The 25465-nt window shown below is 45.6% G+C and overlaps 1 protein-coding gene across 1 annotated transcript in view; it reads left to right on the plus strand.

Moving 5' to 3' along the window:
• LOC141155583 (uncharacterized) overlaps positions 1-25465 on the plus strand; it is a 184648-nt gene that overhangs the window by 80167 nt on the left and 79016 nt on the right. The window contains exons 22-24 of the mRNA XM_073642453.1: positions 5750-5845; positions 21293-21781; positions 22017-22106. Of these exons, the coding sequence (XP_073498554.1) occupies positions 5750-5845; positions 21293-21781; positions 22017-22106 (675 nt within the window). The remainder of the gene's footprint in view (positions 1-5749; positions 5846-21292; positions 21782-22016; positions 22107-25465) is intronic.

Below are 25465 nucleotides of genomic sequence, written 5' to 3' on the forward strand. Positions count from 1 at the left end.
ATGTAGCACCCCGAGGGCTCGGCTGCTACAGGGGTATTGCACCTCAAACCAGAGGTGTGATATTCCACTCCCGGGTAAGGATGAAGTGTGGACTAGGACTCAGTAAGCTGCATGCACCACACACACCCCATTTCCGAGGGACAGCTCAACGGTGCTCCCACTAGACAGAAGTGCAGGCACGACAGCATCTGTCCCTGGCTGGAGTGGGGCGGGGGGTGGAACACCCAGTGCTGTAGGGGCAGATAGGGGTGGGTCTCTGGGCATAGGTAGGAGCCCATTGGTTGCTAGTCACCTGTGCTCACACATAGAGGGAGGTATATAAGGTGGGCACCATCTTAGGACAGTGGTCAGTTCAGAGAGGAGGAGAAGAAGACAGGAGTTCAGCCAGAGAGGGCTGACAGGGAGCTGTGGCTCAGTCTGGGCCCGGCTCCAGAGGCAGGCCTGGAGTGGAGGCCAGAAACAGCAGAAAGAGAGAGGAGAAGGAACGGAAAGGAAAGTAAGAAAGGAACTGGAACAGAGGAGAAAGGAAGCAAGGAACACAGAGAAAGGCCCAGAGACACGAGGACAGAAGGAACCCCATATGCCCAGGAGATACAGGGTGAAGGGTTGGCAGAACAGGGTACCGGAACCCAAATTGGTGGAGGCAACAGATTCCTCAGCCAAAGACCGGAGGTTGTTACCACATCTTGGTGCGACCCCTCACTACATCCACCAGGAAGGCATACCATATAGGGTCAGGGACGCAGAGATCAGCGTGCCCAGAGAAGGCCCGAGGGAGCTGGACAAAGGTGGGTCACTGGTGGGGACGGCCAGAGAAAGGAAAGGAAGGGAGCCCTGTGCCACGCTCTGGAATTGCCTGGGAGTTGGTCGAGTCCCTTGCCTGGTGAACGCAGCACGGCTCAGGCGGTCCCTCATGTGCACAAGTGACCAGAATAACAACCGTGAGTAAAGCTTTGGAAACTGCAATTACAAGTCTCTGTGTTTCATCGCCGCACCAGCACCATCAGTACTGGGATGCTCACACCATCACTCCCAGCATCCACACTAGCTGCCCTGAGGCAATACTTCTCCCGTCGGGAGTTATCCCATACTCGGCTGCTCAAACAACATCAGCCTCAGCGGACGGCAGCGCAGCGGCGGTCCCCACTGACCGCAATCCACGGGTGGCGTAGTCGGACATTGTTAGTACTTAAGACCGCCACTGGTTTGACCACCCTGGGCACGGACCGGGTCACCGCCACGGAGAACTACAACCCCCAGCGATCCGGCTCCGGGTATCCCCCGCAACAGCACAGGCCCAGGGGGCGCGTCAACTTTGGCGTAGTCGGCAGGATTACAATACAAATAGACTGCCATTGGTTTGACCACCCTGAGCCACGGACCGGGTCACCGCCACGCGGAGACTACAACTCCCAGCATCCTACAACAGGCCCGGTTCCGGGTTCCCAGCACAGGCCCAGGGGGCGAGTCACATACTCAGCCTCGCTTTAATACAAGTGAAATGTGCGAGGACCAGCAAGTCTAGTTGGCACATGACCGCATGTATACAAATCGCATACTTGTGCTCACATGAACACCGCTCTCAGCAGCAACACTGGGAAATCCTGACAGTGTGGTGCACATGCTGTCAAAGTTCAGAAGCCTGCAGTCAGATAAAGTGATTGCAGACTTTTAGAAGAAGACTGGACAACTCCTTTAAGTTACAAAATTCTACATCTGTAAATGAGAGTAAATTTTTACCTATTTTAATTGATATTTCATAATAACTTTTCGTAGATTAACCAATAGGGTGGCACCGGCCCAGCAGAAAACCATGGGATCTTCTGGTGAACCCAAGCTCTCATACAGTCATTTCTTGCAAAGGTCTCACAGACGGAAACCCCATTAGTAATTGACTTTTAAAGGAGTTGTTCACTACTAGGACAACCCCTTCTCAATATGAACGTTTTCCCCCTTTAAAATAGAAACACCTATAATCATCTCCCCAACCAGTGCCATTCCAGCGGTGTTGGTACACATGTTCCGGGGGGCTCACGTGAGGTTATGTCTCATGAGTCCTGCGCCCAATCAGTGCTGGCATTCCTGTCCCCACCTTTGGATGTATAAGTACTCAAGAGTAAGTGAGCAGCCAGCGCTGATTGGGGGTAGGGCTTGCGTGATTTAACAACCTCACGTGAGCCCCAGGAATGCTAGTGTCTTCACCGCTGGAACGGCACAGGAGGCGAGTATAGGTGCATTTATTTTCAAGGGGGGCGAACATCCAGATTGAGAAGGTGTTGTTCTACCAGTGGACACCCCCTTTAAGCCAATCTCTTAACAGAAGTATCATTTTTTTATGTGATGATTCTAAAACACCCAGTTTATACAGGTCAGATTATTTTAAACTCTTTCTTTTTATATAGCTCCATCTACATCACCATACCTAAGCACAACCATTCCAACTATTTTTGGTGTCAATTTACATTAAAAATAAGCATGAAAATAAAAGCCAAATATGAAAAAAAAACATAAAGTTGTGCGCCATGGGAAATGTGTCGTTTTTTAAAAAGTATATTGTTTAGTAACTTTCCTTAATTATGGTATAATTCCAGCTACTTCATCAACCCCAACTGCTGCCGCTACAAGTAAAGTGTTTTATATTTTTGATACAAAGAAAAAAGTTGCTGTGTTTTATTTGACTAGAATTTAGGTTGTATTTATTTGCAATTATACTTTTTGTGATACAGATCAACCTACAATAGATCACAGAATCCAACAATAATCACTTTACTTGTAACTGTTTTTTTGTTTTTTTTTATAAACTTCTATAAACATAAGGTATGGAATGACAAAAGGAAACCTGTAAATTCAACTAAAACATATTTTAATGTATTGCTAACTTTTGATACATTTCTTGATACATCATTGACCAGTTTGCTGTGACATCAACTTTTGTGAATTGTGGATCCTGTCTTATCTACTGTATATAGAGGTGTTATCAGTCATTGTACAGGAGGGGGAGGAAGTGAGCTGTGATATCAACTATTGTGAATGGTGGATCCTGTGTTTTCTATTGTATGTAGAGGTGTTATCAGTCATTGTACAGGAGGGGGAGGAGGTGAGCTGTGATATCAACTATTGTGAATGGTGGATCCTGTGTTATGTACTGTATATAGAGGTGTTACCAGTCATTGTACAGGAGGAGGAGGTGAGCTGCGACATCATCTATTGTGAATGGTGGATCCTGCGTTGTCTACTGTATATAGAGGTGTTATCAGTCATTTTACAAGAGAGGGAAAGTGAGCTGTGTAGGGATGAGCGAACCTGAACTGTAAAGTTCAGGGTTTGTATCGGACATTTAGTGTTCGGTACCGAACCCCGACTTTTACTGTACGTCCGTGTTACTATTCGGGTTCGGCCCTTCAAGCCCCATCACAGCTATGCCAAGTAATGGCATGGATGTGGTTGGCCAGTGTACCACATGATGTGGCTTGAGAGTGTAAAATAAATAAATTATTTAAAAAAATGATGTGTGGTCCCCCGTATTTTTAGAACCAGCCAAGGGAAAGCATACAGCTGTGAGCCTGTTTTATTATGCTGGAAAGGGACAAATATCCATGAACTTTCCCAGCCTATTAGAATCATCCTCCAGATTTCTGATTTGCCTTAGCTGATTATTGAAAATGGGGGGACCCTACAAAAATGATGCTGGGTCCGACCTATTTTTCAGAACCAGCCTAGGCAAAGCAGACAGCTGTTGGATGATACTAATAGGCTGGGAAGGGCCATGGATATTGGCCCCATCTGAGCCTAATAAGACCATCCCTCAGCCACCCCAGAAATGGCGCATCCATAAGATGCGCCAATTCTTGCTCTTTCCAATGGCTCTGGTGTGTTTTCAATTGGGGCAATGGGATTGTGGGGTTGATGTCAGCTGTGTAATGTCCACTGACATTAAGGCCACAGGTTAGTAATGGAGAGGTGTCTGTCAGAAACCCACATTACTAACCTAATGGTCAAAAGAAATAAACACAGAGACAGAAAAGTCCTGTGACATCACCACTCATCATTCTGGTTCTTGCGATGCCCTCGTGTGAATCGGCGCCTGTGAACTGAGGTAACCTTACTGACGTCACCTCAATATACAGCGGCTGGGTCTCGTGGAGTACAGCGTCAGACTTGGCAGTGGCTGCTGCTCCAGTGTATCGAACTTAGCTCTCTGAACAGAGCTCAATACACTGGGTGAAAAAGACGGGGATTGCCGTGGGACCTCCACTTGGAGCACGGCGCACACTGTGGATTATATTTTTATAGTAATAAATGGGAGAAAGAGTGAAATTGTCGGGGAGTGATTTTTACAAATATAGGACTTTTGTGCGTGTGTGTTTCTTTCTTTTTACTATGGGCTTAGTAATGGGGGTATCTGATAGATGCCTCTCCATTACTAACCCCTGGACTTCATGTCAGCAGACATTAGACAGGTTACATCAACCCCAAAACTATTACCACGATTGCCAAAGTACCAGGGCAATTGGGAAGAGCTAAGGCTAAGAGCTAGAATTGCAGCATCTATTGAATGCACCAGTTCTGGGGTGGCTGAGGGTTGGTTTTATTAGGCTGGGAAGGGGCCCATATCCATAGCCCTTCCCAGCCTATTAATAACAGTTCCCAGTTGTCTGCTTTGCTTTACCTGGTTATTAAAAATTGGGGGGACTCCACATCATTTTTTTAGGTTCCCCTCATTTTTAATATTCAGCAAAGGCAAAGCAGACCGCAGAGGACTGATATTAATAGACTGGGATATTTGCTCCTTCTGAGCACACTAAGACCAGATCACGGCTGTCTGTTTTTCCTTGGCTGGGTAATTAAAATAACATAAACCCCACGTCGTTTTTTCATTCATTTATTTATTTATTAACAAGTACAGAGAAAATACACACGCAAGGAACTGCTCCACTCCTCCACTTGGACCTCCATCTCCTGGTTCAAAATTTATTAATTTTTTATTCTATGTTATTTTCAGTAATTTCCTATCCACATTTGTTTGCAGGGCCTTTGTCCTGCTCTTGACCCCATTTTGCTTCCTTTTGCAGCCCCCTAGCCCTTACTATGACAATTTTACAGCACTAAAGTTCGGGTTCCTATTGATTTATATGTAGTTCGGGGTCAAGTTCTGTTACCCAAACTGAACTTTCGACTCAAGTTCGTCCGAAGCCCCCAAACCCGAACTTCCACAGATCCGCTCATCCCTAGAGCTGTGACATCACCTATTGTGAATGGTGGATCCTGTGTCATCTACTGTATATAGAGGTGTTATCAGTCATTGTACAGGAGGAGGAGGAGGTGAGCTGTGACATCACCTACTGTGAATGGTGAATCCTGAGTTGCCCAGTTTATATAACGGTGTTATCAGTCACTGTACAGGAGGAGGAGGAAGTGAGCTGTGACATCATCTATTGTGAATAGTGGAATGATTCACCTGTGTAGAGGTGTAACCTTTCATTTTAATGAATGAGATGACCGATATTTAACCCACTAAGGAAACGGCCTATTTTAACCATATTGTCATTAGAAAACCCTACTTTTTTCCTATTTGGATTACAACTTAATCTAATTTTCTAGTTTCATTATTTTCCTATAAGGAAAATACTCCCTAGAGGTGAGAAACTGAACAGATGTTAGGCTCACCTTATATAATAAATGTATAATAAAGGTAAACACTATATAAAAATAATGTTGATAATAATCGTGCTTTCTTAACAATATGCAGAAAAGAAACACTGCTGGTGCCTCCCTCAACGCTGCAATCCAAATATGTACTACTACAACTATTATAACTGCCCGCTTATCCCGTGTGACTGTCCACGTAAGTAAGATTCACCCCAGTGTTGCCCAATACAAATATTCACCTCATTTATAAAGTTACTGCATGGTAGATATACATTAACCCTTTAAGGACACCATCTATTTCAGCCAATATGTGAAAACTCTTTCATATTTTTAATATCTTTGCTTTCAAAGAGTTATTACTTGTTTTCTGATTGCTTTAGGGCTTATACTTTTTTATGCAGAATGACTTATATTTTTTCTCACAGCAATTCTATAGGCTATTAACTCTTGCTTCTCTCTGTAGGGATTGATAACTAAAATCTCTTGCTTTTATTGAAATATATATATATATATATTTACATATATATATATATATATGTATATATATATATATATACATACTGTATGTCAGGCAGTTCAAAGGCAGTAAGTTAGTCAGTTCCAAATGGAAGTGCCGTAAGGCAGCAAATTAAAGAGAATCTGTTGGACATGCAGGTCATAGAAAGCTGAATAAAGTGATACCTTAATATGTGTGATCCAACGTCTTTTTCCAGAGAATCTACATTTTTCTTATACAGTACAGACCAAAAGTTTGGATACATCTTCTCATTTAAAGATTTGTCTGTATTTTCATGACTATGAAATTTGTACATTCACACTGAAGGCATCAAAACTATGAATTAGAGATGAGCGTTGTTCTACTCGAACTGTTCGCCAATCTCAAATTCGAGCTGTTTTGGGCGGTGTTCGAGCCGTTCGGCGAACACGAACAATTTGAGAAAAATTCGGCTGTTCGAGGTTATGTTCGATAACTGTTCGTGCACCAAAATCATAACTGGATTTTTTCTCAGTAATGATGAAAATTAATGTTAATGTGCAGTTTGAGTGTACAGCGGGGTGGGGGGAGGGGCAGGGGATGGATCTCTGCAGGAACAATGAAGATCTCCATTTTTTTTTCTCTTTCCCGCATTTGCAGTGGGGAGGTGCAATCTGTCAGCCTATCAGCAGCGCACACACGGAGCGAAGTGCTTTTTTTCACACAAGCAAGGGCATGTGTCATTGGCAGTGTATGTCACATGTCCTTGCCCTATAAGACCAAGCCATTTTCCCCGTCGCCACCATTTTCTCACTGCTGCAGCTGCGTGTTAGACGGCACCGCTGTTGCTGTGTGCGCTATACCTTGTTAATTTCAAGCCAATTTTCGCACAAATATACAGATAGCTTGGGAGTAGGGAATAGTTGTGATTGCAGTCCTTTTAAGGACTAGGTTACAGCATTTCCTATGACTTTTATCAGGGAGGTCTGTGCTCTTAAATAGATAGGTTGTGGGAGTAAAGACTAATTGTAATTGGAGTCCTTTTCAGGACTAGGTTACATGAGTTCCTATCAGTTTTTGCCAGGCAGGTCTGTGCCAGTGCTGTGCAAGTTTTTTTCACAGCATTTGGCTGAATCTAGCAAAGCTAATCCTTTTTGGCCTATTGCAGAGTGTGTTAGTCAGTGGAGTAGCCTATCTGTGTTGCAAGATATACCACCTGTGTATAGAATACCAATTTTTTTTACTGCACCTAGTGAAGTAAAATCTTTTGGGCATAGCATCATTCTATTAGTCCATCTACAGTCATGGCCAAAAGTTTTGAGAATAACACCAAAATTATATTTTCACATGATCTGCTGGCCTCTGTTTTTTATTAGTGTTTGTCTGATGTTTATATCACATACAGAAATATAATTGCAATCATATTATGAGTACCAATAGGTTATATTGACAGTTAGAATGAGTTAATGCAGCAAGTCAATATTTGCAGTGTTGCCCCTTCTTCTTGAAGACCTCTATAATTCTCCCTGGCATGCTCTCAATCAACTTTTGGACCAAATCCTGACTGATAGCAGTCCATTCTTGCATAATCAATGCTTGCATTTTGCCAGAATTTGTTGGTTTTTGTTTGTCCACCCGTCTCTTGATGATTGACCACAAGTTCTCAATGGGATTAAGATCTGGGGAGTTTCCAGGCCATGGACCCAAAATCTCTATGTTTTGTTCCATGAGCCATTTTGTTATCACCTTTGCTTTATGGCAAGGTGCTTCATCATGCTGGAAAAGGCATTTTTGGGCGCCAAACTGCTCTTGGACGGTTGGGAGAAGTTGCTCTTGGAGGACATTCTGGTACCATTCTTTATTCATGGCTGTGTTTTTAGGCAAGACTGTGAGTGAGCCGATTCCCTTGGCTGAGAAGCAACCCCACACATGAATGGTTTCAGGATGCTTTACAGTTGGCATGAGACAAGACTGGTGGTAGCGTTCACCTCTTCTTCTCCGAATAAGCTGTTTTCCAGATGTCCCAAACAATTGAAAAGGGGATTCATCAGAGAAAATGATTTTGCCCCAGTCCTCAGCAGTCCACTCCCTGTACCTTTTGCAGTATATCAGTCGGTCCCTGATGTTTTTTCTGGAGAGAAGTGGCTTCTTTGCTGCCCTCCTTTAAACCAGCCCTTGCTCAAAGAGTCTCCGCCTCACACTGCGTGCAGAAGCACTCACACCAGCCTGCTGCCATTCCTGAGCAAGCTTGGCACTGCTGGTAGTCCGATCCCGCAGCTGAAACAGTTTTAAGATACGGTCCTGGTGCTTGCTGGTCTTTCTTTGGCGCCCTGGAGCCTTTTTGACAACAATGGAAGCTCTCTCCTTGAAGTTCTTGATGATGCGATAGATTGTTGACTGAGGTGCAATCTTTGTAGCTGCGATACTCTTCCCTGTTAGGCCATTTTTGTGCAGTGCAATGATGGCTGCACGTGTTTCTTTAGAGATAACCATGGTTAACTGAAGAGAAACAATGATACCAAGAACCAGCCTCCTTTTAAAGTGTCCAGTGATTTCATTCTTACTTAATCATGACTGATTGATCGCCAGCCCTCTCCTCATCAACACCCACACCTGTGTTAATGGATCAATCACTAAAACAATGTTAGCTGCTCCTTTTAAGGCAGGACTGCAATGATGTTGAAATGTGTTTTGGGGGTTAAAGTTCATTTTCTGGGCAAATATTGACTTTGCAAGTACAGTAATTGCTGTTAAGCTGATCACTCTTTGACATTCAGGAGTATATGCAAATTGCCATTACAAAAAATGAAGTAGTAAACTTTGGAAAAATTACTATTTGTCTCATTCTCAATACTTTTGGCCATGACTGTATACTGACCTCCATCAGGTTGCAAATTAAAAATAATTTTTTTCTTCATTTAGCTCTGAAAAAATATTTGGGCTTCTAGCAGTGTGTGGGACTTGTTCTATTAGTCCTTCTATACTGACCTCCAGCAGGTTGCAAATTGAATATAATTTTTTTCTGCATCTAGCTCTGAAAAAATAGTTGGGCTTCTAGCGGTGTGTGGGACTTGGTCTATTAGTCCATCTATACTGACCTCCATCAGGTTGCAAATTAAAAATAATTTTTTTCTGCATCTAGCTCTGAAAAAATATTTGGGCTTCTAGCAGTGTGTGGGACTTGGTCTATTAGTCCATCTATACTGACCTCCATCAGGTTGCAAATTAAAAATAATTTTTTACTGCATCTAGCTCAGAAAAAATATTTGGGCTTCTAGCGGTGTGTGGGACTTGGTCTATTAGTCCATCTATACTGACCTCCATCAGGTTGCAAATTAAAAATAATTTTTTTCTGCATCTAGCTCTGAAAAAATATTTGGGCTTCTAGCAGTGTGTGGGACTTGGTCTATTAGTCCATCTATACTGACCTCCATCAGGTTGCAAATTAAAAATAATTTTTTTCTGCATCTAGCTCTGAAAAAATATTTGGGCTTCTAGCGGTGTGTGGGACTTGGTCTATTAGTCCATCTATACTGACCTCCATCAGGTTGCAATTTAAAAATATTTTTTTCTGCATCTAGCTCTGAAAAAATATTTGGGCTTCTAGCAGTGTGTGGGACTTGGTCTATTAGTCCATCTATACTGACCTCCATCAGGTTGCAAATTAAAAATAATTTTTTTCTTCAGTTAGCTCTGAAAAAATATTTGGGCTTCTAGCAGTGTGTGGGACTTGTTCTATTAGTCCTTCTATACTGACCTCCAGCAGGTTGCAAATTGAATATAATTTTTTTCTGCATCTAGCTCTGAAAAAATACTTGGGCTTCTAGCGGTGTGTGGGACTTGGTCTATTAGTCCATCTATACTGACCTCCATCAGGTTGCAAATTAAAAATAATTTTTTTCTGCATCTAGCTCTGAAAAAATATTTGGGCTTCTAGCAGTGTGTGGGACTTGGTCTATTAGTCCATCTATACTGACCTCCATCAGGTTGCAAATTAAAAATAATTTTTATCTGCATCTACAGTACCTCTGAAAAAATATTTGGGCTTCTAGCAGTGTGTGGGACTATTTGTATTAGTCCATCTATACTGACCTCCATCAGGTTGCAAATTCAAAATAATTTTTTTCTGCATCTAACCCAGCCAATAGTTTTGGCCTAATACCACAGTTTGGCCACTCAGCTCTGCTCGGTTACCATCCATTGTTTTTTTGTGCAAACAACTCCAGAGTTGTGAATTAGTTAACCACCAAAATGAGTGGAAAAAGGCCTGCTGCTGGTGGAAAAGGGAATAGGCGTGTTGGGAAGGGGAAAAAAGGTTGTGTCCGTGGGGTAGGTGTTAAAGCAACAGTAACATCTGCAGAAGAAAGACCATCTTCCAGCCAAACTAAAATGTCTACTTCTTTTAGCGGACAATGTGATAAGATCCCTTTCTTACGGCCACGCAAATCGCTACAAATTCCAGATGAGGCACAAAAACAGCAGGTGCTTCAACGGATATCAAGTGCTCCTTTAAGTGGGCTCTCCTCCACATCAACTTCAACATCACAAATACTCCAGTCCTCAAAGGTGTCACCCAAATCACACTTGCTTCCTCACAGCTCCCAAATCTCCAGCTGCCCGTCTGAGTATGAGGTAGAACAGATGGTTGAGTCTGCAAAGCTGTTTACTCATACTATAGCCTGGGAATCAGAGGTCGACTCCAGCGCTTCTGTGAATCCAGACGAGGAAATGATCTGCACTGATGCCCAGAATCTTTATGAGTCGGATCCAGGACAAGACGCAGAAGGTTCTGACCATAATGTAGACCCTCATTCCCAAACTGTAACTCCTGTTGGTGGAGACAATGAGGAAGACGATGATAAGACTCAAATACCTGATTGGAGCGACAACTTTAGTTTTTTGTCAGGGCAGGAACAGGTTGGCTCTGAGGACGACGGGTGTGATAACGCACAGGGTGATGATGATGAGGTCGGAGATCCCACTTACTGTCAACCCACAGTCAGCCAAGAGATGAGGTCAGCAGAGGAGGTGGAGGAAGATGCTAGTGACGACGAGGTCAGGTTGCGCCTTCCTGGACAGAGACGTAGTACTGGAAGCACGTCAACAACTGCATCCTCAAACACAACTCTGCCTCTCACCACAAGTCGTGGTGGCTCTTCAGGTCGCATGGGTGCTAAGCCTTGCATAGCCTGGGCATTTTTTCAGATCGATAAAGATGACCCAACTCGTGTTATCTGTAACATTTGTCAGCAAAAGCTAAGTAGAGGCCAAAAAATACATAGTTTGAGTACTTCATGCATGAACCGGCACATGGACATGAAGCATAAGTTGCAGTGGGAAGCTCAGTGTGCTACAATGCGGCCTAGCCGGCCGGGCCAATCACCGTCTGCCATATCTTGTGCATCCGCGGCCTCTTCATCCTCTGTGACTGGGGGGACAGCAGTCACACCTGTTTTGGGGCGCAGACCTGCCACTTCTTTACCCGCAACAGCCAGCGTGATTGGCAGGTCATCATTTTCTTTGGAGGTGGTAACACCAGCTGGTGTTGAGCGCTGTCCGACATCGATAGCACCACCTTTGGATCAAGGCAACCTAACATGTCCGCCTGCATCTTCCTCACAGACCGGCAGTTTGCCGGGGACACCCTTATCAACCCCGTCTAAGCACAATAGCCAGCCCTCGGTCCCTCAGATGTGGACAAGTAAAAGACCATTTCCTCCTAGCCATGAGAAAGCTAAGAGGTTGAATTTCACCATCTGCAAGCTCTTGGCTACAGAAATGCTGCCTTTCCGCCTGGTGGACACAGAGGATTTTCGAGACCTTATGTCCGTCGCAGTGCCCCAGTACCAGATGCCCAGTCGGCTCTACTTCTCAAAGAAAGGTGTGCCTGCGCTCCACCAGCATGTCGCACACAACATCACCGCTTCTTTGAGAAACTCTGTGTGTGACAGGGTGCATTTCACCACAGACACTTGGACAAGTAGGCATGGACAGGGGCGTTACATGTCGCTGACTGGGCACTGGGTAACTATGGTGACAGCAGGACAAGGGGCTGCTGTCCAAGTCTTGCCGTCCCCACGAGTTGTGCGTCAATCCTCTTTATGTCAAAGTTCCTCCACTGCTTCTGCCTCCTCAACCTCCTCTCGGTCTTCCACCTGCACCCAAAGCCTGTCTGGTCATGCCACAAGCTTTCTAACTGCGCAGAAGGGATCCTGCACACCTCCTTACTATGCTGGCAGTAGGGCTCAACGTCATCAGGTGGTTTTTACATTGAAATGTCTGGGAAATGTGAGTCACACAGCTGAGGAGTTGTGGTCAGCTCTGGAGAACCAATTTCATGAATGGTTGTCTCCACTGGACCTGAAACCAGGGAAGGCCGTGTGCGACAATGCTGCAAACCTGGGTGCGGCCCTTCGCCGGGGCAATGTCACACACGTGCCTTGTATGGCTCACGTGTTGAACCTGGTTGTCCAGCAATTTTTAGCCCACTATCCCAGACTAGATGGCCTTCTGCAGAGGGCACGGTCGCTGTGTGCTCACTTCCGCCGTTCGCATCCCGCAGCTCAGCGACTTACATCTCTACAGAAGTCGTTGGGCCTGCCACTTCACCGGCTAAAATGCGATGTGCCTACCCGGTGGAATTCAACTCTGCACATGTTGCAGCGACTGTGGCAGCACCGACAAGCCCTGGTGCAATACGTTCTGACGTATAGCCTGGGCCAACGAGATTCAGAGGTGGGGCAAATCACGCTGGAGGAGTGGTCTCAGATCAGGGACCTATGCACCCTTCTGCACAGTTTTGAAATGGCGACGAAGATGTTTAGTGCTGACGATGCCATTATCAGCATGACTATTCCGGTGATTTACATGCTGGAGCACATGTTAAACAGAATTCGGAGTCAGGTGGTGGCACAAGAGGAGGTGGAGGAAGTAGAGGAGGAGGAGTTGTATGCGGAAGGGCTAACATCTGCAAGGTCCAGACGGTCGGCAGCACCAAGGCGGCAGGCATGTGAGGGTGGGGGAGATGGTTTTACCAGGGCGCATGGTAGCAGCCAAACTAGTGAGGAAGGTGCAGGAGCCCAGGAAGAAGTGGAGGACGAACTGATGGAAGACTCATCAGATGAGGGAGACCTTGATCACATTTCTGTTGTGCGAGGTTGGGGGGAGAGGACAGAGGAAGGAAGCATGATTGTTCCCTCGCCACCAACACAACAGGGACTTGGTGCTCCTGGATGCGCAACACACATGAGTGCCTTCTTGCTGCACTACCTGCAACATGACCCTCGAATTATGAGAATTAGAAATAATCCTGACTACTGGGTTGCCACACTGTTAGATCCCCGGTACAAAAGTAAATTTGCAGAAATTATTCCTGCCATAGAAAGGGATGCACGCATGCAGGAGTATCAGCAGAGACTGTTGCAGAATCTTACATGTGCTTTTCCACAAAATACCAGTGGTGCACGTAGTGAATCTCACAGTTCCAACTTGCCAACCGTGGGACCGTCAAGTGTTCAGCACTCAAACCGTAACAGAACCACAGTATCTGCTGGTAACATCAATTTTGCGGAATCATTTCACCACTTTTTTAGCCCATCCTTTGCAAGGCCACAGGAGACAAGAAGTCTGACACATAGTCAACGCCTAGAGACGATGGTACAGGAGTATCTCCAAATAAACATTGAAGCCACGACTGTGTCACTGGACCCTTGCTCTTTTTGGGCTTCCAATCTGGATAAATGGCCGGAGCTAGCCACTTACGCCTTGGAGATCTTGTCATGCCCCGCAGCCAGCGTTCTGTCTGAACGTGTGTTCAGCGCTGCTGGTGGTGTGCTGACAGATAAGCGCACGCGGCTCTCCACTGATAATGTAGACAGACTCACGTTCATAAAGATGAACAAATCATGGATCCGAAACGACTTTTCTACCCCTGTGTCATCCTGGGGAGAGTAAAAGCTTGATGATTGGTTAAAATCACCCTACCAACCGTTTTAAGCTTTCAAATTACTAATCATGTTTATCTGTATCTTGACTGGAAAATAATTTGGGCTTTGTAGCAGTGTGCAGCACTGATCCTATTAGGCCATCTATACTAAAGCTTCACCAGATTTAAAATTAAAAATAATTTTTAGCTGCATCTAGCCCGGAAAATAATTTTGGGGCTCCGAGATGCGCAAGGCACATAAGTGCCTTCTTGCTGCACTACCTGCAGCATGACCCTCATATTGTCAGAATTCGAAGTAATCATGACTACTGGGTTGCCACACTCTTAGATCCCCCAAACTTTTCGATCAACCTTTTCATTTTAATAAAGACCAAAAAAATGGTCATTTTTGAAATTATAAGCATTAGCAGGTTGTTAGAAACTGAAATCAAACAGTTTTCAACTCAAAACTTTATTCTAGGTGATGTTACATTTTCACATAGGACCCCTTGTTCGAAAGGAGCTTCTGAACTCTCTCGTCCATTGAATTTGTCAGGTTTTGGATGGTTTCTGCTTCAATTGTTTTGCATGAGGACAGAATACCCTCCCAGAGCTGTTGCTTAGATGTGAACTGCCTCCCGCCATCATAGACACTCCTTTTAATGATGCTCCAAAGGTTCTGAATGGGGTAGAGGTCAGGGGAGCATGGGGGTCACACCCTAAGTTTGTCCCCTTTTATGCCCATATCAGCCAGAGATGCAGATGTTTTATGTGCAGCATGAGATGGTGCATTATCATGCAGAAAAATGATCTTGCTGTGAAATACACGGTTCTTCTTCTTGAACCATGGCAGGAAGTGCTGTTTGAGAAAATCCACATACATTATGGAGTTCATCTTTAGCGCCTTCAGGGATCCTAAAGGGGCCGACAATCTCTCTCCCCATGATTCCAGCCCAAAACATTACTCCACCTCCTCCTTGTTGGCGCTGTAGCCGTGTTTGCGTGGGGTGTCCATCAACCAGCCATCCTCCACTCCATCCATCTGGACCATCGAGCGCTGCATGGCACTCATCCGTGAACAAAACAGTTTTGAAATCAGTCTTCATGTAATGTTTGGCCCACTGGAGCCATTTCTGCTTGTGTGAAGTGGATAGAGGAGGTCGACAGGATGGCGCATGCACAGCTGCAAACCTCTGAAGGACCCTGCATCTTGTTGTTCGGGGGACGTTGGAGGCACAAGCAGCTTCAAAAACTTGTCTGCTGCTATGACAAGGCTTTTTTGCCGCTGCTCTTTCAACCTGACGTAATTGCCTGTAGGAAAGAGTCCTCAATTTGCCCTTATCAGCACGCACACGTGTGTACTGTGAATCAGCTACATACTTCTTGATTGCCAAGACACTTCATCCTGATCATTGCACAATGTTGATTGTAGTCATGCCTTGACCTAAACACTCCACAATTTGTTGCTTCTCAGCAGCCGACACATCCTTTTTCTTTCCCATTTTGGCAGAAAATGTAGGCTGCTTAATAATGTGAGAGAGCCTTCTTAAGTAGTCTTGCCTTTCATTGGACACACCTGCCAAACTAATTAGCACAGGTGTCTGCAATTGCTTACAGTGATATAAAGAGCCCTGACACACATCACCATCAATGAGTTTAACTGACAAACAAACAAATTCTTCCCTTATCACTCCTAAACACTTTTTGTATAATAATTTGGAACGCAGTGTACATGTGCTTTTCCACAAAACACCAGTGGTTCACGTAGTGAATCTTACAGTTCTAACTTGCCAACCGTGGTCTGTATGGAGTTGTTCAATAAAGGGCCCAAAATTAAGATAACATAGATGGGAGAGGTCTCTATGAATAGGAATTCCTAAGTATTTGATACCCTGTGAGGGCCAGGCAAAGGGAAAGTTGGACTGGATGGAATCCTATATGGATTTGGGGAGGGAGACATCGAGGGCCTCAGACTTCGCTGCATTGATTTTAAAATTTTACCATGTAACAAAGTGATCTATTTCAGCCATAACAGCATGGATGGATATATGTGATTGAGTGATATATACTAGGACATCATCAGCAAATAGAGAGCACTTGTACTCGGTGCCTCCCACCTCAATCCACCTAATATTGGGGTTATGGCGAATTGATGAGAGCAGGTGCTCCGTCACTAGGATGTATAAGAGAGGGGACAGAGGACATCACTGCCTTGTCCCATTGGTGATTGTGAAAGGTGATGAAAATGTTCTGACGCACCCCCTGGGCCTTGGGACACCCGGAGCCGGACCCTTTTTGGTGGATGCTGGTGGTTGTAGTCTTCGTGGCGGCGACCCAGTTCCGTGGCTCAGGGCGGTCAAACCAGTGGCGGAACTATTTATGTGGTTTTCATGTTTAAATGTCCGACTACGCCACCCGTGGATTGCGGTCAGAGTGAACCGCCGCTACAGGGCAGACCACTGAGGCTGGTGTTGTGGGTGCAGCAGAGCGTAGCATAACTCCCCACGGGAGGAGTATAGCCTCAGGGCAGTGTATGCGGAGGATGGGGGTGATGGTGCAGGGCAGCAGCAGTAACGACACGGAGTCAGTGATGCAGTTCAGGGCCTTTACTCACAGTTCTTATTATCCAGACCACGTCTGCAGGTAACGGCTGCCCACGTCGTACTGTGCTCACCAGGTGAGGGGCTCACACAACTCCCAGATAACTTTGGAGCACTTCACAGGACCCCCTTTGTGTGTCCTTTGTCTGGCCTTTCTTACCAACACTTCTGTCCGGCTGCCTCGGGCCTCCTCTTGGTAAACTTGGCGCCAGTTTCCCTGACCCTATGTGGTGCCTTCCTAGCGGGTGTAGCGAGGGGCTGCGCCACATAAAATGTCAGAGCCTCCGGTTTCTAGCTGAGGGTCGTTTCCTGCCTCCACTAGTTCGGGGACCGGTCTCCCCCTGTGGCCTGACCCCTCCACGCAGGTGGATTCGGGCGTGCGGTGGCGACTCGCCCGTCCGCACCCCTGGGATCCCTTCATTCCTCGTTCCTGGAGCCTTCTCCGCTCCTCTTCCTTCCTTCTCCCTCTTCCAGGCCTGGGCCTCTGTTACTAGGCCTGCCTCCGGAGCAGAGCTCATGCAGAGCCCCTGCTCCCTGCCACTTCTGCTCAGTCTTCTCTGCACTGAACTAAGATGGTGCCCACCTTTTATACTCCCTTCTCAATGCACCCAGGAACTGATTCCTCCCTGCTCCTGCACTACAGGGTTCCCCTTCCTCAGTGTTCCCTCCCCCCACTCCAGCCAGGGACAGGGACTGTCGTGCCCATCTCAGGGGCATATTGGTCGTCCTGCCCCACGGCAATGTGGTGTAATGCATGCAGGTGTCGGGTCCTGATCCACACTCCATCCTTACCTGAGAGTGAGATATCACACCTCTGGGTGAGGTGCAATACGTTGTAGCAACCGAGCCCTCAGGGTGCTACAGTTCCATTTATCTTCAGCCTAGGTGACGTATTGCGATACAGGGCCGTGATTTTGGCTATAAAAGGGTCCCCTAGACCCCTACCCCAAGCTTTTTAAGAGAATCATATATGGCGTGCCAGGAGACTCTATGGAATGCTTTCTCAGCATCCAACGAGAGTATCTAATTACAAATTTTTAACTGCATTTAGCCCAGGAAATACTTTGTGCCTAGTAGCAGTGTCTGCGGAGCGGATTATCCCGGCTGTTAAGCAAGCTGCACCACCTGTAGTTTAGACACTTAATTTTTTCAAAGGAAATGCTTCGGGACCATGGGATACTTAGTGAAGAGCATCAGGAGGCACCCCAAGGCATAGGGGCTGGGACTGGCAGTAGGATGCCTTGCGGTGGACAGCCGAGCTCGATCCTTATAAAAGCTTTTTAACTGCAGCAGCTTTAGTGGACGCTACTGGAGCTGGAATTACCGCGGCTGCTGGCATGAGACTTGCCCTCCAATAGATCCTTGTAAATGGATTTAAAGTGTATTCATTCAAATTAGAGAGACAATTTAAATTAAAAAGCTTAGAGCTGCCTCCACCACAGGGGGGCTCGCTCGACCCACCAGCGGACAGGCACCAGTATTGGGAGAGGGGGGCTGGCCGTCAGGGTTCACCGCGGCTCTGGCACAAACCCGGCGACACGGAGGTGGCACGGGCAGGAGCGGACTGGCCGTGTCGGCTTCTCACTTTTTGGATTTTAGAAGGGCATCACATGCCTATATCTGTGTCTCCCCCTCCTTTTACTCCTCCACCTCTTTTATTTTCGCATGACTATATGTACTTGTCACTTTTCCATGTGTTAGTTATGTCTTCTGAGCAGTATGTCAGCTTTTGGACACCTTTGAAGGTGTTTTCTATGTGTTTCTATGTGTTTTTGTTTGCCTGCCATTGGTTTTAACGGTGTTCGAAGGTGTTCGACGAACAGTTCGACGAACAGTTCGGCGAACACACGGGTGTTCGACGAACCGAACCGAACTCGAACACTACGGGGGTGGCTCAACACTACTATGAATTAACACATGTGGAATTATATACTTAACAAAAAAGTGTGAAACAAATGAAAATATGTCTTATATTCTAGGTTCTTCAAAGTAGCCACCTTTATCTTTGATGACTGCTTTGCACACTCTTTACATTCTCTTGATGAGCTTCAAGTGGTAGTCACCGGAAATGGTCTTCACTTCACAGGTGTGCCCTGTCAGGTTTAATAAGTGGGATTTCTTGCCTTATAAATGGGTTTGGGACCATCAGTTGTGTTGTGCAGAAGTCTGGTGGATACACAGCTGATAGTCCTACTGAATAGACTGTTAGAATTTGTATTATGGCAAGAAAAAAGCAGCTAAGTAAAGAAAAATGAGTGGCCATCATTACTTTAAGAAATGAAGGTCAGTCAATCCGAAAAATTGGGAAAACTTTGAAAGTGTCCCCAAGTGCAGTTGCAAAAACCATCAATGGCTAAAAAGAAACTGGCTCACATGAGGACCGCCCCAGGAAAGGAAGACCAAGAGTCACCTCTGCTTCTGAGGATAAGTTTATCCGAGTCACCAGCCTCAGAAATCGCAGGTTAACAGCAGCTCAGATTAGAGACCAGGTCAATGCCACACAGAGTTCTAGCAGCAGACACATCTCTTCAACAACTGTTAAGAGGAGACTTTGTGCAGCAGGCGTTCATGGTAAAATAGCTGATAGGAAACCACTGCTAAGGACAGGCAACGAGCAGAAGAGACTTGTTTGGGCTAAAGAACACAAGGAATGGACATTAGACCAGTGGAAATCTGTGCTTTGGTCTGATGAGTCCAAATTTGAGATCTTTGGTTCCAACCACCGTGTCTTTGAGCGACGCAGAAAAGGTGAACGGATGGACTCTACATGCCTGGTTCCCACCGTGAAGCATGGAGGAGGAGGTGTGATGGTGTGGGGGTGCTTTGCTGGTGACACTGTTGGAGATTTATTCAAAATTGAAGGCATACTGAACCAGCATGGCTACCACAGAATCTTGCAGCGGCATGCTATTCCATCCGTTTTGCGTTTAGTTGGACCATCATTTATTTTCAACAGGACAATGACCCCAAACACACCTCCAGGCTATGTAAGGGCTATTTGACCAAGAAGGAGAATGTTGGGTTGCTATGCCAGATGACCTGGCCTCCACAGTCACCAGACCTGAACCCAATCGAGAAGGTTTGGGGTGAGCTGGACCGCAGAGTGAAGTCAAAAGGGCCAACAAGTGCTAAGCATCTCTGGGAACTCCTTCAAGATTGTTGGAAGACCATTTCCGGTGACTACCTCTTGAATCTCATCAAGAGAATGCCAAGAGTGTGCAAAGCAGTCATCAAAGCAAAAGGTGGCTACTTTAAAGAACCTAGAATATAAGACATTTTCAGTAGTTTCACACTTTTTTGTTAAGTATATAATTCCACATGTGTTAATTCATAGTTTTGATGCCTTCAGTGTGAATGTACAATTTTCATAGTCATGAAAAGACAGAAAAATCTTTAAATGATAAGGTGTGTTCATACTTTTGGTCTATACTGTACGTAAATGTGTTGTAAATGATTTGTGGGCTAGACATACATTTTCCTGAGAATCTGCCTCCATAGATTAGTTTAAATGAATGGGGGCGTCACCAGTGTGAGACATGTAATGACTGACAGTCTGCTCTCCTGATCTACATGTCTCACACTGATTACGGCCTCTGTCATTTCAAAGAAGCTTTGAAGGCAGATTATCAGGGAGCTCTGTATCCAGCACATAGACCTGAAAGGGGTTGTCCACTACTTTCAATGCCCCCAGAGTACCTGATATACTGGTATACTGATTGATATCTGCGATCCATTGTCGTATTCCAGAGAAAAGCAAGATTTTTTTAATATGTAAATGAACTGTTAAAGGGATTGTCCACTACTATGAAAACCCCTTCTGAAGCTAAATGTTTCGCACGATAAAATAAAAAACTATACTCACCTCCCGAGGCCGGCGCCATTCCATTGGTGTCAGCACTCGTGGTCTCGGAGATCTGGTGCAGTGGAATGAAACGTGGTACCCGGCACCCAATCAGTGCTAATAATACTGGGGCATAATACTGTGAAGAGGTCAATGAGAAAGACCTCATAATATATGTGGATAAAATATGGGGGTATTACTGTGAGGGCTTCATACTGTTTACGGGAGAACTGTGAGGGCATCCATGTGTGGTGTACTGTGGGGAGAAATTGTGGGGGGAAATCACTGTGGATTGAATCATATTTTGTATGTTGGGGGGCAGATTTCGGAGCATAATATTGTATGGATGTCATGAAAGGGATATCACAGTGGGAGAGTGCACTGGCTTCAATAGGGGCATTATGCACTGTCCTCTTCTTGTCTTTAAAAAGTTGGAAGGTACAGTATGCTTTTCTGTATCTGCATCTATGCATCATTGCCCTACCAACTCCATTGAATATTTTAATTTCTGGGGTTTGGCCCAATTTTGACTTTTGCTTCCTGGCCCTATGATTTTTATGTACCCCTTTGACAATATCCTTTACTACTATGCAGTAACAGAGACTTACAGAGGTAACTGGTTAGAGTTAGAAAAAACTGTTGTACCAGACTCAAGTGACACAAAGTTACATGTCATCACCTATGTTAGGCATGTCACTGTCCATATCACATTTGCTATGTGCCCATTGCCAACCATCACATTCTCATCTTTGATTGGAGTGACATAAGTTCATTGCTTATTTATTTATTTTTTCTTGGTTTAGGCATTACTACTACACAAAGCCCAAGAACTACAAGCATGCCACCTACTACCATACAAATCCCAACAACTACAGCTATGACATCTACTACAACCCAAAGCTCAACAACTACAACCATGACATCTATTACCACACACAGCCCAACAACTGCAACCATGACATCTACTACCACAGATCGCTCAACAACTACAATTATGACTCCTACTACCACAGAACGCCCAAAATCTACATCTATGACATCTATTATTTCTACAGAACGCTCAACTCCTACAACCATGACACCTAATACCACTGAACGCTCAACAACTGCAACCATGCCATCTACTACCACACACAGCCAAACAACTGCAACCATGACATCTACTATCACAGAACGCCCAACAACTACATCTATGACATCTACTACTTCTACAGAACGCTCAACACCTACAACCATGACACCTAATACCACGGAACGGTCAACAACTGCAACCATGCCATCTACTCCTGGAGGTACGCTTTTTAACTTACTAAACTTATCAGAGGTAACTGGCTTTTCAGTCTCACTATCTGGATTCTTTCCAATGACAGAGTTTCTCCACCAAAATATTTTTTTTTTTGCAAAACCCATGCAGCCGAAACTACAGTATTGCTTTTCCTATTCACCTTTTTCATTGGCTGAGTTGGCAGACAATGCCCACCTTATAGAAAAAACAATGATAATAATATTCTTGTCTTCTATACATAGGAAAGGATCAGTGCTGGTGCCTTCCTGAAAACTGCAACCCAGAAATGTACTACAGTAATCTATGTCTTCTGATACCGTGTCAATGTCCGGGTAAGTAAGATTTAACTCTGTATTATGGAGCACATGTGATAACTAGAGACAAGCAAATCTTTTGAAATTTGAAGTCACCACCTTCACCAAAGTTTCACACGAAAATAGTTTGACTACTAATTAGTGTTGAGCGATACCTTCCGATATCGGGAAATATTGGATCGGATTGTATCGGACCGATACCCAAAAAATATCGGATATCGCCGATTCCGATACCGGAAACCAATGCAAGTCAATGGGACACAAATATCGGAATGAAAATAAACTCTTTCTTTCCTTGTAGGTTAATTCTACATGAAGGAAAACAACTAAGAATAATGTAGAATGTATTGGGGGAGGTGGGGGAGACAATAAAGGCATAGAGGTTTAGCCCAATGAAATGGAATAGCAGGATTTCATATTTTTTTTAAGACGTTGTGAGTTACGGAAATATTGACTATGTTAAGTTTTTTTATATTTTGTCAGATATTTATGTTTTACTACTTCCATGCTCTTCACCTTCTTTTTTACTTCTCCCACACTTTCTCCTTCATCATCCTCAGCATCAGAATCTTTTTCATCAACTTCTTCTTCACCTTCTTCATCTTCTTCTTCACCTTCTTCGTATCGTTCTTTTTTTACATTCTTCATATTCTTCTTATTTAACTATTATTCTTTTTCATATTCTACTTCTTCATCTTCTTCATCTTCTTCTTCTTCATCATATTCTTATTTGTGACAGGCATTCCTGTAGTTGTTATCTATAAAAGTTTGAACATTACACCTTTCGTTCTGCCCGTCACAAAAGATTTACAACAGGATTTGTCCGCGTTCCGTTTGGCCTGCAGCAGCAGGTCTTTTCCAGGGGCACCTCGAGGAGGAACGGACTCACCCCCATATACTGCTTAGTCTTCTTCTGCTTATAATTTAGATAATTTCTTTTGCTCTGGTTTTTAGTCTTATGCTTAATGTTCTTCCGCTTTTTGTTCTGCAGCTTCTTGTACTTCTGTTTCTTGGTTTTCTCTCTCTTGTTCTTCTGTATCTTGGTGGTTGTCTTCTTGTTCTTTGTCCTCTTGGTCTTCTTCTTCTGGGTCATCCTCTTGGTCTTCTTCGGGGTGGTCTTCAGGGTCGTCGTCTTCAGGGTCGTCGTCTTCGGGGTCGTCGTCTTCTTCGGGGTGGTCTTCAGGGTCCTCGTCTTCAGGGTCGTCATCTTCGGGGTCCTCGTCTTCTTCGGGGTGGTCTTCAGGGTTCTCGTCTTCAGGGTCGTCGTCTTCAGGGTCCTTGTCTTCAGGGTCCTCGTCTTCAGGGTCCTCGTCTTCAGGGTCCTCGTCAGGGAGATCCAGAGTGATTACCAAGAACCATTTCAAAAAGCTTGAACTTGGAAATGTAGCATAAGGTACAAGAAGGCTGAAGAACTAACGAGAACCAGCTGACGGTACTGGAACCCGGATGGGTAGCAGAAGGTACAAGAGCCAATGGAACTACCGAGGACCAGCTGAAAGTACTGGAACCCGGTTACTAAGCAGGAGGTACCTGTGCCAGAAAGCACTGCCAAGGACCAGCAGACGTTGGTGGAACTTGGACACCGAGAAGGAGGAACCTAAGCCAAAGGCACTGCCGAGAACCAGCTAACCGTACTGGAACCCGGATGGGTAGCAGAAGGTACAAGAGCCAATGGAACTACCGAGGACCAGCTGATGGTACTAGAACCCGGTTACTAAGCAGGAGGTACCTGTGTCAGAAAGCACTACCAAGGACAAGCAGACATTGGTGGAACTTTGATACCGAGAAGGAGGCACCTAAGCCAAAGTCACTGCCGAGAACCAGCTGATGGTACTGGAACCCGGATGGGTAGCAGAAGGTACAAGAGCCAATGGAACACCGAGGACCAGCTGACAGTACTGGAGCCTGGATACTAAGCAGGATGTACCTGTGACAGAAAGCACTACCAAGGACCAGCAGACGGTGTTGGAATTTGGATACCGAGATGGACGCAACTAAGCCAAAGGCACTGCCGAGCACCAGCTGACCGTACTGGAACCCGGATGGGTAGCAGAAGGTACAAGAGCCAATGGAACTACCGAGGACCAGCTGATGGTACTGGAACCCGGTTACTAAGCAGGAGGTACCTGTGCCAAAAAGCACTATCAAGGACCAGCAGACCTTGGTGGAACTTGGATACCGAGAAGGAGGCACCTAAGCCAAAGGCACTGCCGAGAACCAGCTGACGGTACTGGGACTAGGATGGGTAGCAGAAGGTACCCATGAAAAAAAAAGTTGCAAGGCTGCGAGCCGGCCAAAGTTACCGAAGCCCACAGTCCTACAGGGGGTGCTTATCCTATTGGCACTATGGAAAGAACCTTCATTGCCAGATCCCGCAGTCCACATAGGAGTCACCTAAACTGCAGGCACCATAGAGTCGGCTAACCCGACCACAACATGACAGGACAACGCATTGGAGGCAAAGTGACGTTGACACTACCCGGAAACAGCTGGCATGCTGAAACCAGGCTGGGCAGGAGGGAGTACCCATGCCAAAGACACTGCCGAGAACCAGCTGATGGTGCTGGAACTCGGATGGGTAGCAGAAGGTACAAGAGCCAGTGGAACTACCGAGGACCAGCTGACGGTACTGGAACTCGTTTAATAAGCAGGAGGTACCTGTGCCAGAAAGCACTACCAAGGACAAGCAGACATTGGTGGAACTTGGATACCGAGAAGGAGGCACATAAGCCAAAGGCACTGCTGAGAACCAGCTGACGGTAATGGAACTTGGATGGGTAGCAGAAGGTACCCATGAAAAAAAAAGTTGCAAGGCCGCGAGCCGGCCGCAGTTACCGAAACCCACAGTCCTACAGGGGGTGCTTGTCTAATTGGCACTATGGAACCAGCCTTCATTGCCAGATCCCGCAGCCCACATAGGAGTCACCTAAACTGCAGGCACCATAGAGTCGGCTAACCCGACACCAACACGACAGGACAACGCATTGGAGGCAAAGTGACGTTGACACTACCCGGAAACAGCTGGTGTGCTGAAACCAGGCTGGGCAGGAGGGAGTACCCGTGCCAAAGACACTGCCGAGAACCAGCTGACGGTGCTGGAACTCGGATGGGTAGCAGAAGGTACAAGAGCCAAAGGAATTACCGAGGACCAGCTGACGGTACTGGAACTCGTTTAATAAGCAGGAGGTACCTGTGCCAGAAAGCACTACCAAGGACAAGCAGACGTTGTTGGAACTTGGATACCGAGAAGGAGGCACCTAAGCCAAAGGCACTGCTGAGAACCAGCTGACGGTAATGAAACTTGGATGGGTAGCAGAAGGTACCCATGAAAAAAAAAGTTGCAAGGCCGCGAGCCGGCCGCAGTTACCGAAACCCAC

This window comes from Phyllobates terribilis, unplaced genomic scaffold (assembly GCF_046119375.1).
Source record: "Phyllobates terribilis strain yellow unplaced genomic scaffold, ASM4611937v1 Scaffold_7__3_contigs__length_470593459, whole genome shotgun sequence".
NCBI classification, from domain to species: Eukaryota; Metazoa; Chordata; class Amphibia; order Anura; family Dendrobatidae; genus Phyllobates; species Phyllobates terribilis.